Source organism: Penicillium macrosclerotiorum, assembly GCF_028827735.1.
Source record: "Penicillium macrosclerotiorum strain IBT 26536 chromosome Unknown utg000002l_segment0_segment0, whole genome shotgun sequence".
Lineage (NCBI taxonomy): Eukaryota > Fungi > Ascomycota > Eurotiomycetes > Eurotiales > Aspergillaceae > Penicillium > Penicillium macrosclerotiorum.
The window spans coordinates 1,896,295-1,914,449 of NW_026643082.1; the positions used below are offsets into that span (position 1 = coordinate 1,896,295).

An 18,155-nucleotide genomic window follows, 5' to 3' on the forward strand; every position below is an offset into this window, starting at 1 on the left:
GCATATTTCTGTAGACATTGTGAACTTTCTTAGCCAAGTCTGGGGCGATGCTGCGGAGGATGACCCGCGATGGACATCAACAGATACAACACTATTCTGCACCTTGTGGCAACCAAAACCGAACCCAATAGCATCCAATGGATTCTGAGAAGAGCCAAAGTACTCCTTCATCAGCGCAACACCCATAGCGAGACTCCATTGGATGCTCTACTGGGAAGCCTTGAGAGCGATAGGACAACACGTCGCTTCAACGCTTTGACCGAAGATATTTCAGATAGGTTCTCAGGCTTCGATTGCCTGATCTTTCTTAATGGTGATACGGAAGTGACTGACGTCGATCGGTAGCGCCTCAGGTACGGATGTACTTGTAGAAAATGCATATCTGGGTTCTTGAGTCCGCGGATGTGTTTCGCCGTGGAGTGTCAGGCTGACATATGGTCAGACTTGCTTCGTGAAGACCTTGAGGATGGAAATTTTTGGGTCGAAGACAATGGTACTTTCCTTAGTTTCCTCCCGCACAGTGTGCAGAATAATCTGAAGACTAATAAGTCAATGAGGAACGGGGTCATGAACCTCTGCAGCCATATCGCTACGTGTCTCCGAGAACACCTGATCCCAAATGAGTCAAATGTGGAGATGGTGTTGCACAATGCGAGTGAGTGGCCTCCGACATCAAGGAGTTTCTTGCAACGAGGTGGGAGCGTTGGTTCGATCGCTACCGCTACCATGCTTTTCCAAAGAGCCATGGAGAGCGATGAATTAGCAGGGGATCCTCTGCATATAGAGACTTTTGGGAACCAGATTCAGAAAATTTCCGAGTGCAGGAATGACCATGAATTTGGTTTTGTCAGTGGAATATGTGGATATGAGAGTGTCAGCCTTTTGAACCCTCCCGTGACTACTAGGACGGAAAATTGAAGGCAAATGTTGAGGACATGTTACAAATGAAAAAGAAGCGAAGCCAACGCGTTCGCTTTGAAGGCATAGCTGTTACCGTGTCGGTTAACGACAAGTTGTTGAAGGATTTTAAGAAATTCTATAGTTCTACTAACATTGATTAGAAGCTAGTAGGGAAATAGCTACGAATTGCTCCGTATAGGTAAAAAGATTAGGGTTCTTATTGCCTTTAATTACGGACACGATAATAGCGATTAGGCTAGGCTAATATCACGGAGGGTTAAGAAGAGAGGCCGCGTGTCGGCAACTAGTAGGATGCTAGCTAAGCGTGAAGTATATTTATACGGAAGAAGAGGCTACCGGACGGCCTTTAACCTAGAGTCTCGTGTATAATGGTATACGATATATTATTCGCTTATATCTACTTATATCTAATTAGTGCTAGGAGGATCTAAAGGATAAGAAATATTATAAGCTTAGAGCCCCGCACCTTAAACGACTTATTAATCGTGTTAATAAAGGTAGTAGTCTAAATAACTATAGTAATATCCCTAGTAATATCCGTCGAGACCTTATTTTAGAAAACTATAGGAAAGAAATCTAAGAGGGGTAGCGATATAACCACGGGATTATTATATCCCCCGATTAGTATTAATATTCTCCTAGTATAAGCCGCGTATACTTTAACAAGCGCTTTATTACTATCTAGACTAGTTTCTTATAAGAGTCTTATAATTCCTAGATCTCGAGAGTAGGCTATAAGGGAATACTATAATTAGCTAGAATCACGCGCTAATAACGACGATTATAAAGCCGATTTCCGAAAAATATACTAGGTAACTTTGGAAAATCGCCTAGATTATTAATTTAATCCTTAAAAACCCTGATACTAGCTTCTTAGTTCAGCGAGGAAATCAAATTAGAACTACTCGTCGCTTTTTACGCGATATCCGCGACATCAACGAATAGGCAATAGTTATAAGCTGAAACATTATATATATACAGACCTCTAGCGAGATTCTTAACGTTGCCGGGTAGAGCTAATAGCTGTCATATTTTATTATCCTATATTACTAGCTCCATATAGGATTAACTAACAGCATAGTATTAAGGCGTAACGTGTATTGTATTTAGTTCATAATAGCTCACAATTACATTATTGTCCTACAGAATTATTATATACAGAGCGTCCTGTAACTAGTGTTACTACTAGATAGCGCGGATATAGTATAGGACAAATAGTCGCGTCGTATAAATAAAGCCGAGTAGAAGAGAACCAAAAATCGGCTAGATCGGACTCGTGGCCTTATATCTAGAATTCGCCCCTATTCGTTAAGTTAACCGCTTATAGGTCGCAGCGATATATAGTATGCTTATAACTGTCATATGATATTGCAGCATGAAGCTATTCCCAACTTCACGCCTCAGGTGTCAGTTCGACACCTTACCGGTCAGGCTTCGTCATGACAGCCCTACTTCTCCCAAACATAGATGTATGACCTACAAGGCCCTAAGGGTTCGGTGCCCTTCTATTAGGGATTCGTGGACCCCTCTTCCCTGTAGCCTTTGCTTACCTCTGTTACGTAGGGGCCACGTTAGACCGCATATTGAAATATGATCCATCGTTTTTGCTTTGGTCATGTGGGAAAGTATTGAAGCTTGTACATAAATTGAGGATTATAGAGAGATCCATGATAGCAAGAAACAGTGTTTTGCTTTCCTTACTTGACGTTTATCTTCCTACCTAGTCGACAGGCTTTCTACCCTGTACAAGTAGTTATTCTCTAACAGAATTGTAATAGCGCCAACCTCATCTAGTGCCGGGTCGGCAATCAACGGCCTCTTGTTGAGAGTCAACGCTCAAATTTTACAACGCCCAATAATATGATATTTGCGTTGATTCCCGACCAATTTTTGCGGCGAATTTGAGCGGGATTTACAAATAAATTACTGCAGTATGCATTGATTCGCTGATTGACTGGTGGATCTGCATACTATCACCTGTACAATGGACCTATTGTTTCTTCGGCTTAGAATCTAGCCCCAGATCTTTAGTCGGGTCTGAGAAAGAAAGCGATTTCTCAATGACACCAATTGGCCTCAATTCGATCCATCTATGTGGATACACTGAGCAAATTGTTTCAAGAGCCCCGGATCCCGCAGCCGACATTTCGTCAACAGACATATCAAGCCGTTCCCGAATGGCATGCACTGTGAGTGCCAAGCTTGCGGGGAAAAGCTGATGTCAAAATCGGGACTACTGAACCATGCGGAAAGAGTGCATAGAACAGTCTCCTGCTTACCTTTACCAGCTCTTGGCCTATACCTAGCATAATATTAGTTTGTATTTCTTTCTCTCTTTAGCTGTGTCTTACAATGCGAGGTAAAGCGTGAACAACATCCCAATATCTAATCGCACACCTGTTGATTCTGAGAAAAAACCACAATGACCACTCGTAGCCGAGATATTTAATAAAAATTTATAGTAATAAAATCAGAGCATTGATATGGTCGACAAATTACAGCAGCACTAGCTGCGTCGAATCTTCTTACAACGGCGAGCATTCAAATCTCCATCTAATCCATCCAAGTGTCCCACGCCAATCACGGAGGCTAGAACTTCACTCAGCAGGCTACTGCGTGGCTCTTCAGGAAAGTAGTCCTTCCTCAGCGGTTCATCCGGCACTTCCTCACACTTCTCACAACCCTGAGATGTACTCTCATGATTCCCGAGTTGATGGTTGATCTCCACTGTGCTGGCTTTCCGCTCCCACTTGGCATGAGCTCTTCGGAATCGATCGTATATGTTCACTTCGAAGGTACGGCCCTTATAGCGGAACCAATCTTCAATGGCATTGTGAAATCGTGATATCTGCCAGCAGGCTGAGGTCAGATGGGTGACCCCGCCTTCCATCTGCAAAACCTCCCGCTCTAGCAAGGCACTCAGGTCGGGAAATATTTGCTCCATGCATGACACATGATAGTACTTGTTCGGTTCTACCACTCGTAAGATTCGAGATAGGTTTTTAGGACATTGTGAGGACTTACCAAAGTATCGACCGGAAAGGTCCTTAACATTGAAACGAAAAGCAGACCTGATATTAGGCTCTCCATTCAGCTTCCTAGGAACACAGTCCCAGAAGCGACAGTGACTCCTGCTGCTAGGATTTTCTTGCAATATAATTACTCGTTTTTGATCGGTAAGCTCATCTTCAATGCACTTTCTTTCAAACGCGACTCGCTTGACTGGGTCTTGTGTGATCCTCTCCCACTCACTATCGTCGTCATCCAAGGGATCATCGGAGTATGTTTCCTCGAAAGAGAGGGTAATCGGCTTGGGCATTCTTTGAGAAGTCATGCTTTTTGTGACAGACTTGACCACGAGGATATATGAGATGGAACAGGGCAATAAATAGGAAGAGTAGAAGAAGAGTAGTAAAAGAAAAGTAGAAGTGAAAGAGTAGAGGAAGAGGAGCAGGAGATTATATGCTTGCCTCTTGGGCCCCAAGAGCTGTAGGAGGGGGGCCAGTAGCCCTCATAATCATGTGACTGAAGCACTAAGCCAGTAATTTTATCCCACTTTTATTGTTTCCCGAACTATTGTCTGTTGATCAGATTTCCATACTGGGAGGGCCTCGGCTGGTGCTGTCCCTGGGCAGGGATGAACCCGATCTAGGACTATACTTATTGGAAAACGGTGGAAACAATGTCACCACAACGCTAAGTGACAGTAAATCGAACGCCCAGTTCCAGATCTTAGTCATATTTGCATCACGTGGTCTAAATCAAGCGTTTTTATCGCTTCCCTTGGCCCTCCCGGAGCCCTCCAGGAGCCCTCCCGGAGCCGTCCCTGAGTGCTCCCTGAGTGCTCCCTGAGTGCTCCCTGAGCTCTCATAGCTACTCAGCGATCAGCTTCACCATACTCAGGGGACTCTGGTTAAACAATCAGGCACGTCATCAGTATCTCTCTTCTCTGTCCCCTGATTACAACCGCTCTTACAAATTTTAAGGATCCCTTTGTCAAACCCGTTTTTGAGCCCAGTGAAGATTTCGGTGATAGACAAATAGTCCATCCTCCCGTTTCAAGATATTCATTCATTCTTTCATTCATAACTCACTATTCTAATTATTTTAGCTCTTTGTTTCTATCTTGGTCGCTAGCTTTCACTTTCTTATTAACGATCGATTATACGACTTAAATTTTCCTCTTCATTCCCTTCATCTGCCTGCCAATTACCCAAATTCTTCGCCGCCATTTGCACGACAATTTCTAACGCTTCCTTTGTCTCTCGTTTGGTTTTCGGGTTTACTTCTTGCGATTGATATTCCCAGATATAACCCCTTTGTAGGAAACATCGAATTATCCATGAAATATTTTAAATTCACAACATTCGAGATCTATGTTTCTCCCCAGCCTAATAGCTATCTGCCCCTTGCTGGTAAAGGGCCGTCGGTTTCTGCCCTACCAAAGGAAGGTTTTCAGATCAATAACTCCATCTCAGCTGTCAATATCATAGCGTGTCCTCGTGGGCTAGTATTCTGTTTCGAATTCAGTTTGATCTTACACTCTTTTGACTTGATTTGGGGGAAATAGAAAGTCTAAACATGCGAGGTCTGATTAGATGCTTTCTAAAACAGTCTATGTATCTTACAAATATAGAGAAATTCGAAAGCAGTTTCCCTTCCAGGGACACAGCGCTTTCTTTCCCAGGGCCCCAGATTGTTCTAAGCCTGATATGAAAGAGGCTATGCCTCTTCTTTGAGAAGAGACTAGCCCCAGACCTTGGATGTTTCCTGAGAAAGAAGGCGGTTTTTCAAAGACCGCAGCTGCTCTCGTAGCCTCATCTGAGCACCCTATACGACGTTTGCGGTAGATTTTGCTCTCCCGGGAGCAACAGTCGAAGCTCCTCGGGCCGTTGACCGCCGTTCCCAGGACTCTCCCCACTAATTCCCTAGAGACTAACGGCTCCTAGGAGTGCTTCCACTAGCCCCTAGGAGCCACAACTTATCTCCTAGGGCCCGTTAGTACCGAGGAGACATGAATTCTGCATAGATCATTCCCATGCCGCATCACTCCTAAAAGGCGGCTCCTTCGCTCCAGGAGCATGATGCCGCTACGTTCTTACAGAGGCCGCACAAATAGTTTTCAACTCTTGTAGTCTATCCTATGAGAGGTTCCATCTTTTGATTTGCTATACTCGACTTCTCTTTGGATCCTGGTTGTGATTGGAAACTGATGGCTTCGTCACCGGGTATTCTTTATTGATGCTTGTGCCTGTGATTCAACTTTCTACCTATTTTCTGTACATCTCTAATCATCCAGTCCTCTCTGCCGTCTAATCCTCCAACTCTTGAATAAAATATAGCTCCTAGATGATGATCAAATTGAGGACACCGTATACTAATTCCGAAAGAGGATTAATCAGTTCACGGTTCATTAGCTATGCCTTTGTTCCCGAAATAAACATGTCGACATTCACCTGATCAGAGTATTATTGCGGGGTTGAAAGGCGAGCCAAAATATTGTCAGAAAATTCTTAACTCAGAGATTCGTTCTCGAGAAACAATTTTTGCGAGGTATGTCTATTGGTATATGTCTATTGGTATATACTATCTCAAGACAAATCGGCGATATTAGAAACTAAAGTTGGCTCTAGATACAAGACGTAGCGTGAGGAAGCAAAAGTAACCGCAGAAGTTTTCATGACTACATAACTAAATCTAGCCACGGTGAGTCACCTACCAAAGGGTTATCGCATAAGCTACTTTGCTACGTAGTAAAAATTGTAGTCCTTTTTGCTATGCATAATTTCTGCCCTGCCAAAGGAAGAGTTTTAGATCAATACTGGACTCCAATCTCAAAAGCTCTAGAAAGACAGAATCATTGAGCCTGCAATCGCCTTGATCGACGAAGCAGAGGCGCTTTGGGAGCTTTCATGAGGGCCGACTTCTTGTTCCCTCGTTGTTTTCCAGGCGAATGCTCTTTTGCATTCAGATTTCTCCGGGATGAACGCTTCCGATTTTGAGGTTTACACTCCGGATCAGGAGCAGGCGTGAGCTCTGTTACTTTTGCAGTACCCCTCGTCGACCGCCTAATCGGAACTTCGACTGAGCTGGGCTTAGTATTTTTCAATACAAATCTACCAGAAGAGTCTAGAGTTTCAGTATCCGATTGATACGGCAAGGAGTTCGTAATGGGGACAGGATAATCCTCTAAGAGGCGTGGGTCAATGTTTCCTAACTCGAGTTCGACGGAGGAGGCAGGAGTCTTAATTATTGGACGCTTCTCCGATTCTAAAGATTCTTCTCTAGATAAGATATCGCTGTAGTTTGTTTGTGTCGTATACGGAAGATAATACAATTTGAGATTGATATCGTATGAGTGTGCAGCGTAAGTATGAGCTAGAAATTCTGTGATCTCGCTGAAATAGGGGATATTGCGACACTCTTCCTAATTGCAGCTGATTCCACCGCGTGCATAGACTAGGTGCATATCGATTAAGTAACGCCGAAGCGAATCCAGCCGATTTGAAGGAAACTTATGTGGAGGAAGGCTCGATGATGATTGACGAGATAGGCCGTAGTAAATAATGCAGACATTAGTTGCGCATTTTATGTTGTCCTCCTTAGGGAGCGGCGATTCCTTAGGTCGGTCAACTAAATAATATTCATCGTTAATATTCTAATTAACTCGGTTACCTCGTCTATTCGGTTCGCAAAGCTGTAGTAGTGCAACTCTGTCTTTAGTAACCTATATACGTCGAGCAAGAAGCTTGTTATCGTTAAAGGTCTCTATATTAGGCCTATAAAAGTTTTCCACTAGGCGTGCCCGTTCAGCAAAAATATATTCTAGGTTTAGCAACTCCTAGCTTTTATTACTAGAGTTTTTATTATTAGATACTTTATTAGATACTTTATTAGAATTTTCGAGGAGTTGTCTTATCTATCTATTAATTTCTAATACGGGCGTATTTTAGAAATAGTCTTTCCTAGCTATTTCCCGCGTGTCGGTTGCTAACCTCTTTCGAAGCTTAGCTATTTCTTTTTTGATATCCTTATACCTTTAATATAGGTACGGAAAGGAGATTCGGGTATTCTTAATAGTGCCGGCTAGGGATCGTATCTCTGTATAGAGCTCTCTCTTCTCTCGTCTTAGCTGCAGGATATCTAGATTTTAGTAAATAGTATACTTATGCGAATCGGTAAGCTTAGACGGGGCGTGAATATCCCTTTTTCTAAGTATACTTCCGGTAAAACGTACAAGGCCCTCCTAAGGCGGTCGAAGAAGAACAACATACTAGAGATCGCGTCTAATAAATTATGATTAATAATGCTTTTCGAAGACGGCGTCGCCGGACTAACTAAGCACCCTTTGCCGTTCTTAGCTAGTAAAATTCCCTTAAAACTTTTAGTTAATATCGGTAAGACAAAATTCCTCCGCCTTCACGGATAATATACTATTTATTATTTTAGCGTACTAATAACTTACGATTAACTTCATTTGCCGTCTAACAGCGAAAGTTGTAGTGTCTAATATCGTCTTCGAATTTAGCGTCTCGGCCTAACTCTTTAAGGGCTTGCCGACTTGATTCATAAGTTATCGATAAAGACTTATAGAGTTCGTAACCGTACGGAGTGCGCTTAAAGCGTCGAAGAATAGGGGTGTTCAGAACTTCTAGTTTCCACCGAAGAGGAAGAGATGAACTATGCTTAGGAACTCTTAGCCGCTAAATAAGCTCTAGCGTGAGCTCCGTATTGACAAAAGCCTCGTCACGGAAAGCGAACGAGATTATCTGAGCGATCGGGCAATATGCTAGTTGGTAGTTACCGTGCATAAAAAACTTGGTTCTGAAAAGAAACATAAGCGTCAGATCAATTGAATATAAGTTTGCGGTATAGTTGTATCCTTACCTATCGGCGCCTTCCGGCTGACCCTTGAGATTGCGAAACTCTATTATAGCACAGAGAACGTTACGTTTGCTTTAAGGATCTTTTAGATAGAAAAGTTCAATATCACGATAGCAGACTAAGTCCGGAAGATCTTTCAATAAAATATACTTCGGAAGGTCACTTTTAAACGTGTAGGTTCGTTTGCGTTTACTAAGGGAGGAATTATCGGGTAGATAGGTATTTTGTGGAAGCAAGACACTAGGGCGAGTTCCGGTAATAGCAGACTATAGCTGCACTATAGCGAATTAAACGATTATGTTCCTATAACGAAAAAACCTCGAATAGACCTAGTGATGACGGTAGATCGCATAGAAGACCTCTACGTCTAAAGTATTCTTGTCCTTCGTTCGTCAGGGAATCTTGCGCTCGGCCTAGAAGGGTCCATCTAAAAACTATACTATATTAGTCTAATCTCTCTAAGCAGGGAAGGAATACCCGTACTTGTCGTATCTATTTATAGATATATTTATTAACACAACGACGAGCAAACAATTCGAAATACTAGCAAAGTCGGCGCTAGTACTTATCGTAAGACTACAGCCTCTTCTCTCGTGATATTCTGAATATCTAATCGAAAAAATTCTTAAAGATCGCTTTATCCTCTAAAAGAAAAAAGTCTATATAGTCCGCCTTCGACTGAATAGAATACCTATTCTCGTGAGTTAACTCTACTAACAGTGCCTAATTCTAAGGATATCCACACTCACTTTCGCTAGTAGCGTTCGACAACGGCAATACCTAGCAAGGTTCTTAGCTTGAAGTTTAGCGGTAGCTATCTAGAACGACGGAAATGTTCTAGTCTAGCTTGAGTTTCCTCGTATAGGATAGGGTCGGTCTAGTATTAGTGCTTATCTTTCTAAGCCGACCGAACGAGAACAGGAGCTATCAAGAAAAGCCAGGATGGATAACCGAGGTGAGGATCCGAGTCACGGGCAACAAGGTTGCTAAGGTCGATTTGAGGAGTGAGCGTTGGTGGTGAAGAGAGACTTTAGGTCACTGAGAGGGAGGGGAGGAAAGGGAACCATCTTATAGGCGCCCGGCGAGACGAGACGAAAAGAGAAGGCGCCTGGACAGGGCTGCAAAGGGGAGCTATTTTCGGCGTCGTTTGGTGGCAGGTGGAATCGCAGGGAAGGAGCAAGTGTCGGACGGGCGCTAACTTCTTCGCCGGAGGGTGACTAAGAGTATTGGGTGGGTGCAAAATAGATGGGTGCTGGCAGGAGGGCGGTCAAGCGGCTGCTTGCTGTCCAAAATTACGGGTGGAAAGGCGGCCGTTTCTGGCGCCAAAAGCAGCCATTTTCGGCGTCGATTTCACAGGTCCTCATATTCTATGTGTAAAATTGGAACAAATTGTGGATCATAAGGTGCTTAGCCTCCAAAAGTGACTAGGGCAGCCCGATCGACTATCATGGTCCAAACGTAGGTAGGAAGTTAAATGATTGTCTTAGTTTCGGACCATACGGTAGTAGTTATTGTCAATATAGTAGGATACGGTATCGGCTAGGAAAGCTAGGATCCAATGGAACGAGATGCTCAATATAGTGATGTATTGGGTGACTGAACTATCTAAGTGTATGGGCGGGGGAATGTTGAATATCCCCTACCTCGCTGTCTAGCGTGTTACGGCGCTGGGTTCCGAGTATACCCGGGATACCATACAAAACACGTAGCAAATCGAGTATCCCTGTAATATCCTGACGCGCATGGAGATATGTGGGTCTCGCCCGTATTATGCAGTCTTCCTTCTCGACAGTTATACTTAACCAAGAGCTCCATTCGGTAGATCATCATGATATATATCAATTTACGAAGCCGAGATATAACTCTCCTTAATACTTGGCGGCTGAACAACCATGGGGAACCCGAAAAGCAGCTTGGATAGGTTGGTGAGTCTCCTCTATTCTCAGCTTTCTCCTAAATTCTCCACCTAAATGCTCACTTGCATGGCTAGCTATCAATCAAATCTATTTCTGGTCAATGCACGTGGACATTTAAGACAGCAGTCTTCCCCGGAACAGAGTATAGAAAATGAAGCATGGGGTCTGTGGATGCCAAGTAGCGAAGACATGTGATTTTACCTTGTCACAATTGGCACAAGTGAAGGGGCCAATTTTTCACGTAATGTTGTGATGATGCTTTGACTAGTTTCAACTTCTCGATCTAGTTTCATTCGCTGCCCTCGCTTTGCAGCTATTGTGACAAAGCTTTTGTTATGGGTCACTGTCTGATTTCCCGAGACTGGAGGGTGGATTCTACATCGCTGTTTGGCCTTTCAGCTCCACTATTCTACTTATGAAATTCCCAACACTGGCTGCTGAGGTCTTTCAGACATATAATCTACCAAACCCAGCTGTGCCCCGGCCGTTTATCAATCAATGGCAGGAGGTGCGGACAACCTCTTCCTAACCAATGGTGCACAGTGATGCAGGCACATGAGGTGTTGAATCATGCGACTGCCACGGTGCCTATACCGAGTATCATTGCTTTAACCTATCTTATGGTGTGAAGAATATGACTATATAATTCAAAAGGATGCTGGTCACCCGGCCTAAGACTTCCCTTGCAAAGTGTCACTTCGTGATCCTATTGCAGAGTGACTAATAGAAGAAAATGTGATTCTATTAAAAAATACGTGAGTGTCCCCCAGGAGAGATCTTAAATCGTATGACAGAAACCAAGTTACATCAGAGGGTTCTATTCTGCTCTTCATTCTTGTTTCACTCCATATTAAGGACTACATTAAATTTCTCTTTGTGCAACGATCAGTATACTTTGTGGATCTTGGAAGAGCCCCCGGAGTGTCCTTTTATTTATACTAGAATAAGGAAGAGCTAAATCACATGGCGGGGCCTATTAAAATGAAAGATCTCGCCTACTGATACATTTGACAGACTGAAGTCAATTTCGCTTTCAAAGGCTTCGTAAAAAATAGGATAACATTAGTGTTATGAACCATGCAGTCTGGTGATCAAAAGGTAAACCCTTATAGAATTTACCATTCTAAGGGAACCCTCCTGTCTGGACCTTGAATACTGAAGTGAGCTAATTATAGTCTTCTCATGGCCTAAGTAATCAGTTCTGAGCATCCGAGAGCCAAACGAGTACCCCATCAAGAAAATGAGAGCAATGTTTCACTTATGCAATCCTCAGCATGCGGAATATTGAGCTCGGTAAAGACCTCAAAATCTGCCACATTATGTAGGCTGTGTCAACACTGGCAGCTGTCTGATATTGGAGTGTTCGTGGTTGAATGTCCGCTGCAGCCAGCACAGTTTTCACCAGTGGAGACGGATAATTCTCACGTAAATATTCAGCGATCAGGTCATGTCCGTTGGTAATTCCCCCTATTTCGTCAGCTAGGCACTCCTGTAATTAAGCCAGCCAAGAAACCCAGCACGTACCACACATCCAAAGGTTTCCATCCCGCGTCACTCGCATCGAGTCATCCCACAATTTGGTCTCGGGGAAGTGTTTGCGTAGGTACGGAATCAAGAAGCGAGGCGAGGTGCCGACTTTGCCCTTCGTGATACCGGCATGGGCTGCGACCAGGGACCCCGTACAGATAGTCATTATGGTTGCTCCAGCTGCGTTGTGTCCACGAACAAATTCCAGATATTCTTCTGCGGGCGGCATGACCCGAGGTGATGGACCAGGTACGAACAGAATGTCAAGTTTTCCGGGTGCGACCGTCTCGTTGTCGACAGAATCTGTCAGGCGAATTGACATATGGGACGTGACAGGAACCAACGCATCTTTACCTTCCCGGCCGATGTAGTAGATTTGGCAAGGACGACCTTGGTCAACCAGAGTCTTGGGCATGCCAATGTCTTCAATCCATTCTGGGCTGGCCATATAGAGCAGATCGAGTGCGGCAAGGTCCAACAGCTGGACACAATTTACGAGAAGAACACCAATTCGGAGAGGTGCGGAAACCATGGCTGTGTCTTATTAGTAAGGGCAAGAAAGAATGTTGGAAAATATCAATAACAGTGGGCATCGAATGCAGGCTGCCTTTTGATAGAAATGAGGGCGCAAAAATAAGGGTGCAGTGCACGAAGGTGGTATATGATTTGGTCTATGAAGGAAGGTGAGGTGCGAAAATACTCAGTGCGGTTGCAGTCCTCTCCATCATGATCCTCTGTCTGGTTGCAATCAGCGTGCCAATTTGAGCGGATTTAGCTTCGGCTCACACCATTCAAATTATGACATTTTTGATTCGTCTTCCATACTTCACCGAATAGATGTCCAGCCATCGTTCGACATGATTGGTAATGCGCGCAATTGAGCTCACGAGGACCGACGCACGTCGTACGGTCTGGCGGTGTGCATGTTGATTCCTGTCGGTAGTCTACAGTTGCATGTCTTGTGCATATCCTGCATCTATGAAAGCCTCATCCAGTGGATGGTTGAGGTTTGCTGTGGTACGTGTATGACTTGGGGCAGGTAATGACCATCTTCGGGGTCATGCCGACGATGCCGATAAGCGGGTATGAGACTGAAAGAGAACAACTTTCATGTGTGGACTCGGTATCATGCTTGAAATTTTCGAAGCAATGGATATCAAATGGCATAGCTAGAAAATAAGCTAGGATGGTCTTCTGTATGGCATCTATTTTTGTTCGCATCGAGAATGTGGACATGCTACCGCTGCTTCAATACCTTCCCGTTGCATAGTTCTCTCAAACTGGCAACTGGGCTGCCCGTTCCAAAATGGAAAACTCAATGAAAATCAAACTTTAAAGGTTGCAAAGCACTCGGATATCGGAATATCCCCGACGGAAACTTGGGTCCCCGTGCTTGGCTTTCGGCTTGCTGTCCCCCGATAAACCCAGTTTCCCCAGTTTCTCCTTTGTTCTCGCTCGGTATCACATCCGGTACAAAGTTGGCGTCTAAATTATCCTGATTACCAGAGCTGCTCAGGGGCTTTTCTTTGGAACGCTGCAAAACGTAGACTGTTGATACAAGAAACTGCGCGGCTCTGTCTATAATAGAATACACACCCTGCGTCACCATATCGTCCCCGCCTTTCTTTCCGCTCAGGCACGCGCTACTCCAACAAAACAAACCTTCCCCGCATTCCTATGACCTTAAGTATACGCTCTCAGCCAGTTAAATAAGCGTCATTGGCTGGAGCACATCACTCCGAAGGGGCAAATCTCTATTTCCATGGAGTGAGTATCTGGACTTGGGACACTGAATGACTGTGATCCTGTCAAGACGGCAGCTTAACGAAGATCTCGGCCAGTCCGCACAGTTTGTGGGAGCCAGTCGCGACACATATAAATAAGGTCGGCCTGACATGTATCGCCAGTCTGCTATATTATCACTCTGATGGCTTGGAACGAAATTGACTCGAATAGTAGACGTTATTGTCACCATGAGTCCTTCAGTTGATACACCGCCAGCCAATAATGGCTTTCGCCTGATTCTACACAATCCATATCTTTGCGGTGTTGCATCGGTCAGCCCTTATCCACCGATAGCAATCGACTGGTCTACTGACAAGATGACAGTTTTCGACCCTTGGCGGTTTGCTCTTCGGTTATGACCAAGGCGTCATCAGCGGCGTCATAACTATGGAATCATTTGGGGCACGCTTTCCTCGCATCTTCTCCGACAGTAGCTTCAAGGGATGGTTTGTATCTACGCTTTTGCTGGGTGAGTTGTCCCTGACTTTGATACCTGAGGATGTCGGATGCCAGAGACTTCACCCGCGACGTTGGGACAGGGCTAACTGGAAATGCAGCTGCGTGGTTCGGATCTTTGATCAACGGCCCAGTTGCCGACCGCATTGGGCGGAAAGTGTCAATAAATCTAGCAGTTATAATTTTTGTTATTGGATCGGCTATTCAATGTGGCGCGGTTGACATTCCAATGATTTTCGCAGGTAAGTACCATAGAGTTCCAATACCCGGTCGGATTCTTACTATTTTAAGGCCGAGCAATCGCTGGTTTAGCTGTCGGTATGCTGACTATGGTTATACCGCTGTATATTTCCGAGGTATGTTTGTTTGATGTGTTATATCTGTGTATTAGATATTGACTGTGCTGACCGACACAACAGGTCTCTGTTCCGGAGATTCGTGGCGGTCTGGTGGTGGTACAGCAGTGTCAGTCTTATATCTTCCCTTAAATGTCTCACATAGGCTGACTCTCCGTTCTCTTAGTATCCATCACTCTCGGCATTTTGATCAGCTACTGGATTGACTATGGAGCCAACTATATTGGCGGTACCCGCTGCGCCCCTAATGTTCTCTATACCGGTGGGACTGCCTCCAAACGCACGTTTGATCCATACCACGATGTCCCAGTTGAAGGCTGTAACGGTCAATCTGAAGCATCTTGGCGTCTTCCATTGGCATTTCAAATTGCGCCAGCGATAATTCTGGGAATCGGCATGCTCTTTTTCCCAGACTCACCTCGTTGGCTTTTGATGAAGGAACGAGACAATGAGTCAATTGCTGCTCTCTCCAGACTTCGCCGCCAGTCGTGCGACAGTCCTGCTCTTCAGAACGAATTTCTCGAGATTCGAGCATCGATTATGCTTGAGAACACTTTTGCCCGGGAACACTTCCCAAATTTATCCGGATTTAAGCTACATATGGCTCAAGTGAGTGTACACGATGATAGTTTCGATCATTCAAATACTAACATAGGTACCAGTATATGTCTTTCATGACAACCTGGGCTCGCTTTAAGCGACTGGCCATCGGGTGCTGCGTAATGTTTTTTCAGCAGTTTATGGGATGTAATGGTGTGTGTCTTTATACCATATGCATCAACTTCACATTTCTGACTATTTTTAATAGCCATGATATACTACGCGCCAACTATCTTTGGTCAGCTTGGCCTTGACGGCAACACTACTTCACTCCTTGCAACTGGAGTCTATGGGATCGTAAATTGTTTGAGTACCCTGCCAGCGCTTTTCTTCATTGACAAGGTTGGACGTCGGCCTCTGTTGATGGCGGGTGCCGCCGGCACCTGTATCTCGTTGGTCATTGTAGGTGGCATTCTTGGAGGCTACGGCTCTAGTTTGGTCCGCCACAAGTCAGCGGGTTGGGCTGGCATTGCCTTCATATATATCTATGATATCAACTTTTCGTACTCATTTGGTGAGATTATTGATATCTCTCCTCGGCTTATGTGATCTGACTTCGTTTGATAGCCCCAATCGGTTGGGTTCTACCTTCTGAGATTTTCAACCTGTCCGTCCGCTCCAAAGCGATATCGATTACAACTTCCGCAACCTGGATGTGTAATTTGTAAGAGGGATGATCTGCTCTCAAAGATTTCAGTCACTCACTAATCACCTTCATACTAGCATCATCGGTTTGGTAACTCCTGATATGCTCAATACTATCACTTGGGGTACCTACATTTTTTTCGCCGCATTTTGTTTGCTGGCTCTAGCATTCACATTCCTCTGCATTCCCGAAACTCGAGGAAAGGTACTTAAATCCTTCAAATTGTGACTCGCCTCTGCTCTGCGTTTACTGACTCCCTATACATATAGACTCTTGAAGATATGGACCTGATATTTGGAGACACAGCGGCACATGAAGAGAAGGAGCGCATCAAGCACATAGAGGCAGGCTTACGGGGAACAAATATTGACGATGATGAAGAATTGAAGCCAGAGACTCAGTACATGGAGCTCACCGATGCTGTCTAATTCCGCAGTGAAGCAAAGCAAGTATACGGGGCGTATTTATACATATTTCCTGGGGACTCTCAATACCTAGGCGCACTATATCCACAGCTAAAAATCCTCTGCCTCCCCCTCACCTATGGCGAAACTTCTTGAGCCAGAGGACCGCACAATCCTTCAATCATATGAAGTGAGACGGAGCAAATTGGAAAAAAATAATAGCGCCACTGGATTATCAATGAACATTACCTCGGTTATGTTAGCCATGAACTTGCTACCAAGAATGTAATTCTTCTTTCTTTTTTCAGTGATGAGACCCTGCCATCTGCAGAGCAATGAGCGAATGTGGCATCTACTTGTCCTCATTTGTTGAATGACATGGGATATATATTGCCGACACGGAAGAATCTCTAACCAACGCAACAACGAGAAAATGTAACTCTGGTCAGCTCTCAGTCGAATCAATTTTTTGTAACTAAATTCAAATTTCCATAATATTATGGGCTCACGTCGATTTCACGTCTACTTGGTTATGACTTGAAAATGGATAGGGATCTCGATATTCTAGAAACCTTGGCTGCAGTCACGCACTGCTAAAGCGCGAATGGAAGTCCTTCTCGTTTCGTAAATGGTGTGCCAAGGTACGGGTAACTGAACACGATCGTCCTTTCTGTGGAGCGGCCATTTCTTATCGCCCCCGATAACTCCACCTCATCAACTTCGATCGCCTCTTTCCATCAACACCGACCGCCATGTCTTCGCAGAAACCCCAAGCTACATACTTTTCCAATGGGCAGGCTTTGCAGAGGTGAGTATTGTTGGCTCTACTCCCATGTCTCCTGTTAAAGGCAGCTGCTAACCACCGCTGGCGGCCCCCACAGCCCGCCTTTGACCGTCCGCCTGAACCGCTTCGTCGAGAATGTCTATCTCTTTGTCGGCTTGTATTTTGTGAGCCTTATGTCGGTATGGTGACCTTGTCTCATTCACTTTTTGCGCTGTTCTCATTCCCAGCGACCTTTGCTCCTCCGCCTATGTGGCTATGATTTGCTGATATTTTTGTTCCCGCCCACAGTTCGAGCCATACGCTGCTGCCCAGAGTTCACAGTTCAACATCTACAACAGGAATACTGCTTCTGGGACCCGATCTAGCTGGGGTGCGAGAACAAGCAGCAGCAGCCACGGTGCTGGCGGTGGAGGCGGTGGCCGCGTCGGTGGGCCGCGCATCGGCCGAGTGGATGATGTCCGAGGACCAGAGTGCAGGAGCTGCCAGTAGAGATACCCCTGGATTCAAATGATATGGATTGCAAGAAGCGGAAGAGAAATTAGGCATGAAGCAGAGATGGAATAGTGGAAGATTCCTATCTATTGGATCGGACACTCTCGTGTTGACCTAATGGAATACCTGAACCAACTGAACGGATTTCCCTCCATGATACGGGCATAGACCGAATTTTTCGGTGCAAATTTGCCTGGGAACTCATATAAGCCGCTCTAGAGGCCTACGATCTTCATGGTATCCTTGAGAACACAGTCTTGCAACTTTCAAGTCTTATTTGATCTAGTCCCGGTGATGGACATGAATTCCGAACGTAGCCCAATGGTGTACCTCTATCTCAAAGGGTTGTACTCTCCCGCTCTCCGCCACTGCGTCGCCGCTTCA

The 18,155-nt window shown here is 44.8% G+C and overlaps 8 protein-coding genes across 8 annotated transcripts; 3 read left to right on the forward strand and 5 right to left on the reverse strand.

Annotated features, from left to right (window-relative positions):
• Positions 1-69: 69 nt before the first annotated feature.
• Positions 70-345, forward strand: N7462_001814 (uncharacterized protein; the record flags this gene model as incomplete). The annotated part of the gene is made up of 1 exon (XM_057073540.1): positions 70-345. One exon carries the CDS (start codon positions 70-72, stop codon positions 343-345), a length of 276 nt encoding a protein of 91 aa, XP_056937181.1.
• A 3,082-nt stretch (positions 346-3,427) lies between these two features.
• On the reverse strand, positions 3,428-4,240 carry N7462_001815 (uncharacterized protein; the record flags this gene model as incomplete). Its single annotated transcript, XM_057073541.1, has 1 exon — positions 3,428-4,240. One exon carries the CDS (start codon positions 4,238-4,240, stop codon positions 3,428-3,430), a length of 813 nt encoding a protein of 270 aa, XP_056937182.1.
• Positions 4,241-6,964: 2,724 nt separating this feature from the next.
• N7462_001816 (uncharacterized protein) lies at positions 6,965-8,193 on the reverse strand (the record flags this gene model as incomplete). Its single annotated transcript, XM_057073542.1, is given in 6 exon segments — positions 6,965-7,348; positions 7,382-7,579; positions 7,597-7,648; positions 7,917-7,958; positions 7,974-8,064; positions 8,088-8,193. Coding segments are annotated over 6 exon segments (873 nt in total), but the record flags the coding sequence as incomplete, so codon positions are not given.
• Positions 8,194-8,405: 212 nt separating this feature from the next.
• Positions 8,406-8,759, reverse strand: N7462_001817 (uncharacterized protein; the record flags this gene model as incomplete). Its single annotated transcript, XM_057073543.1, has 2 exons — positions 8,406-8,624; positions 8,658-8,759. The coding sequence occupies 2 exons, from the start codon at positions 8,757-8,759 to the stop codon at positions 8,406-8,408; spliced, it is 321 nt and encodes a 106-aa protein (XP_056937184.1).
• Positions 8,760-8,879: 120 nt separating this feature from the next.
• Positions 8,880-9,404, reverse strand: N7462_001818 (uncharacterized protein; the record flags this gene model as incomplete). Its single annotated transcript, XM_057073544.1, has 3 exons — positions 8,880-9,071; positions 9,124-9,232; positions 9,283-9,404. Coding segments are annotated over 3 exons (423 nt in total), but the record flags the coding sequence as incomplete, so codon positions are not given.
• Positions 9,405-11,979: 2,575 nt separating this feature from the next.
• On the reverse strand, positions 11,980-12,780 carry N7462_001819 (uncharacterized protein; the record flags this gene model as incomplete). Its single annotated transcript, XM_057073545.1, has 2 exons — positions 11,980-12,188; positions 12,246-12,780. 2 exons carry the CDS (start codon positions 12,778-12,780, stop codon positions 11,980-11,982), a joined length of 744 nt encoding a protein of 247 aa, XP_056937186.1.
• A 1,441-nt stretch (positions 12,781-14,221) lies between these two features.
• On the forward strand, positions 14,222-16,519 carry N7462_001820 (sugar porter family MFS transporter; the record flags this gene model as incomplete). Its single annotated transcript, XM_057073546.1, has 11 exons — positions 14,222-14,305; positions 14,358-14,502; positions 14,591-14,731; positions 14,781-14,845; positions 14,909-14,954; positions 15,012-15,454; positions 15,508-15,598; positions 15,654-15,959; positions 16,013-16,109; positions 16,169-16,295; positions 16,361-16,519. 11 exons carry the CDS (start codon positions 14,222-14,224, stop codon positions 16,517-16,519), a joined length of 1,704 nt encoding a protein of 567 aa, XP_056937187.1.
• A 728-nt stretch (positions 16,520-17,247) lies between these two features.
• Positions 17,248-17,768, forward strand: N7462_001821 (uncharacterized protein; the record flags this gene model as incomplete). The annotated part of the gene is made up of 3 exons (XM_057073547.1): positions 17,248-17,303; positions 17,377-17,458; positions 17,568-17,768. 3 exons carry the CDS (start codon positions 17,248-17,250, stop codon positions 17,766-17,768), a joined length of 339 nt encoding a protein of 112 aa, XP_056937188.1.
• Positions 17,769-18,155: the final 387 nt, after the last annotated feature.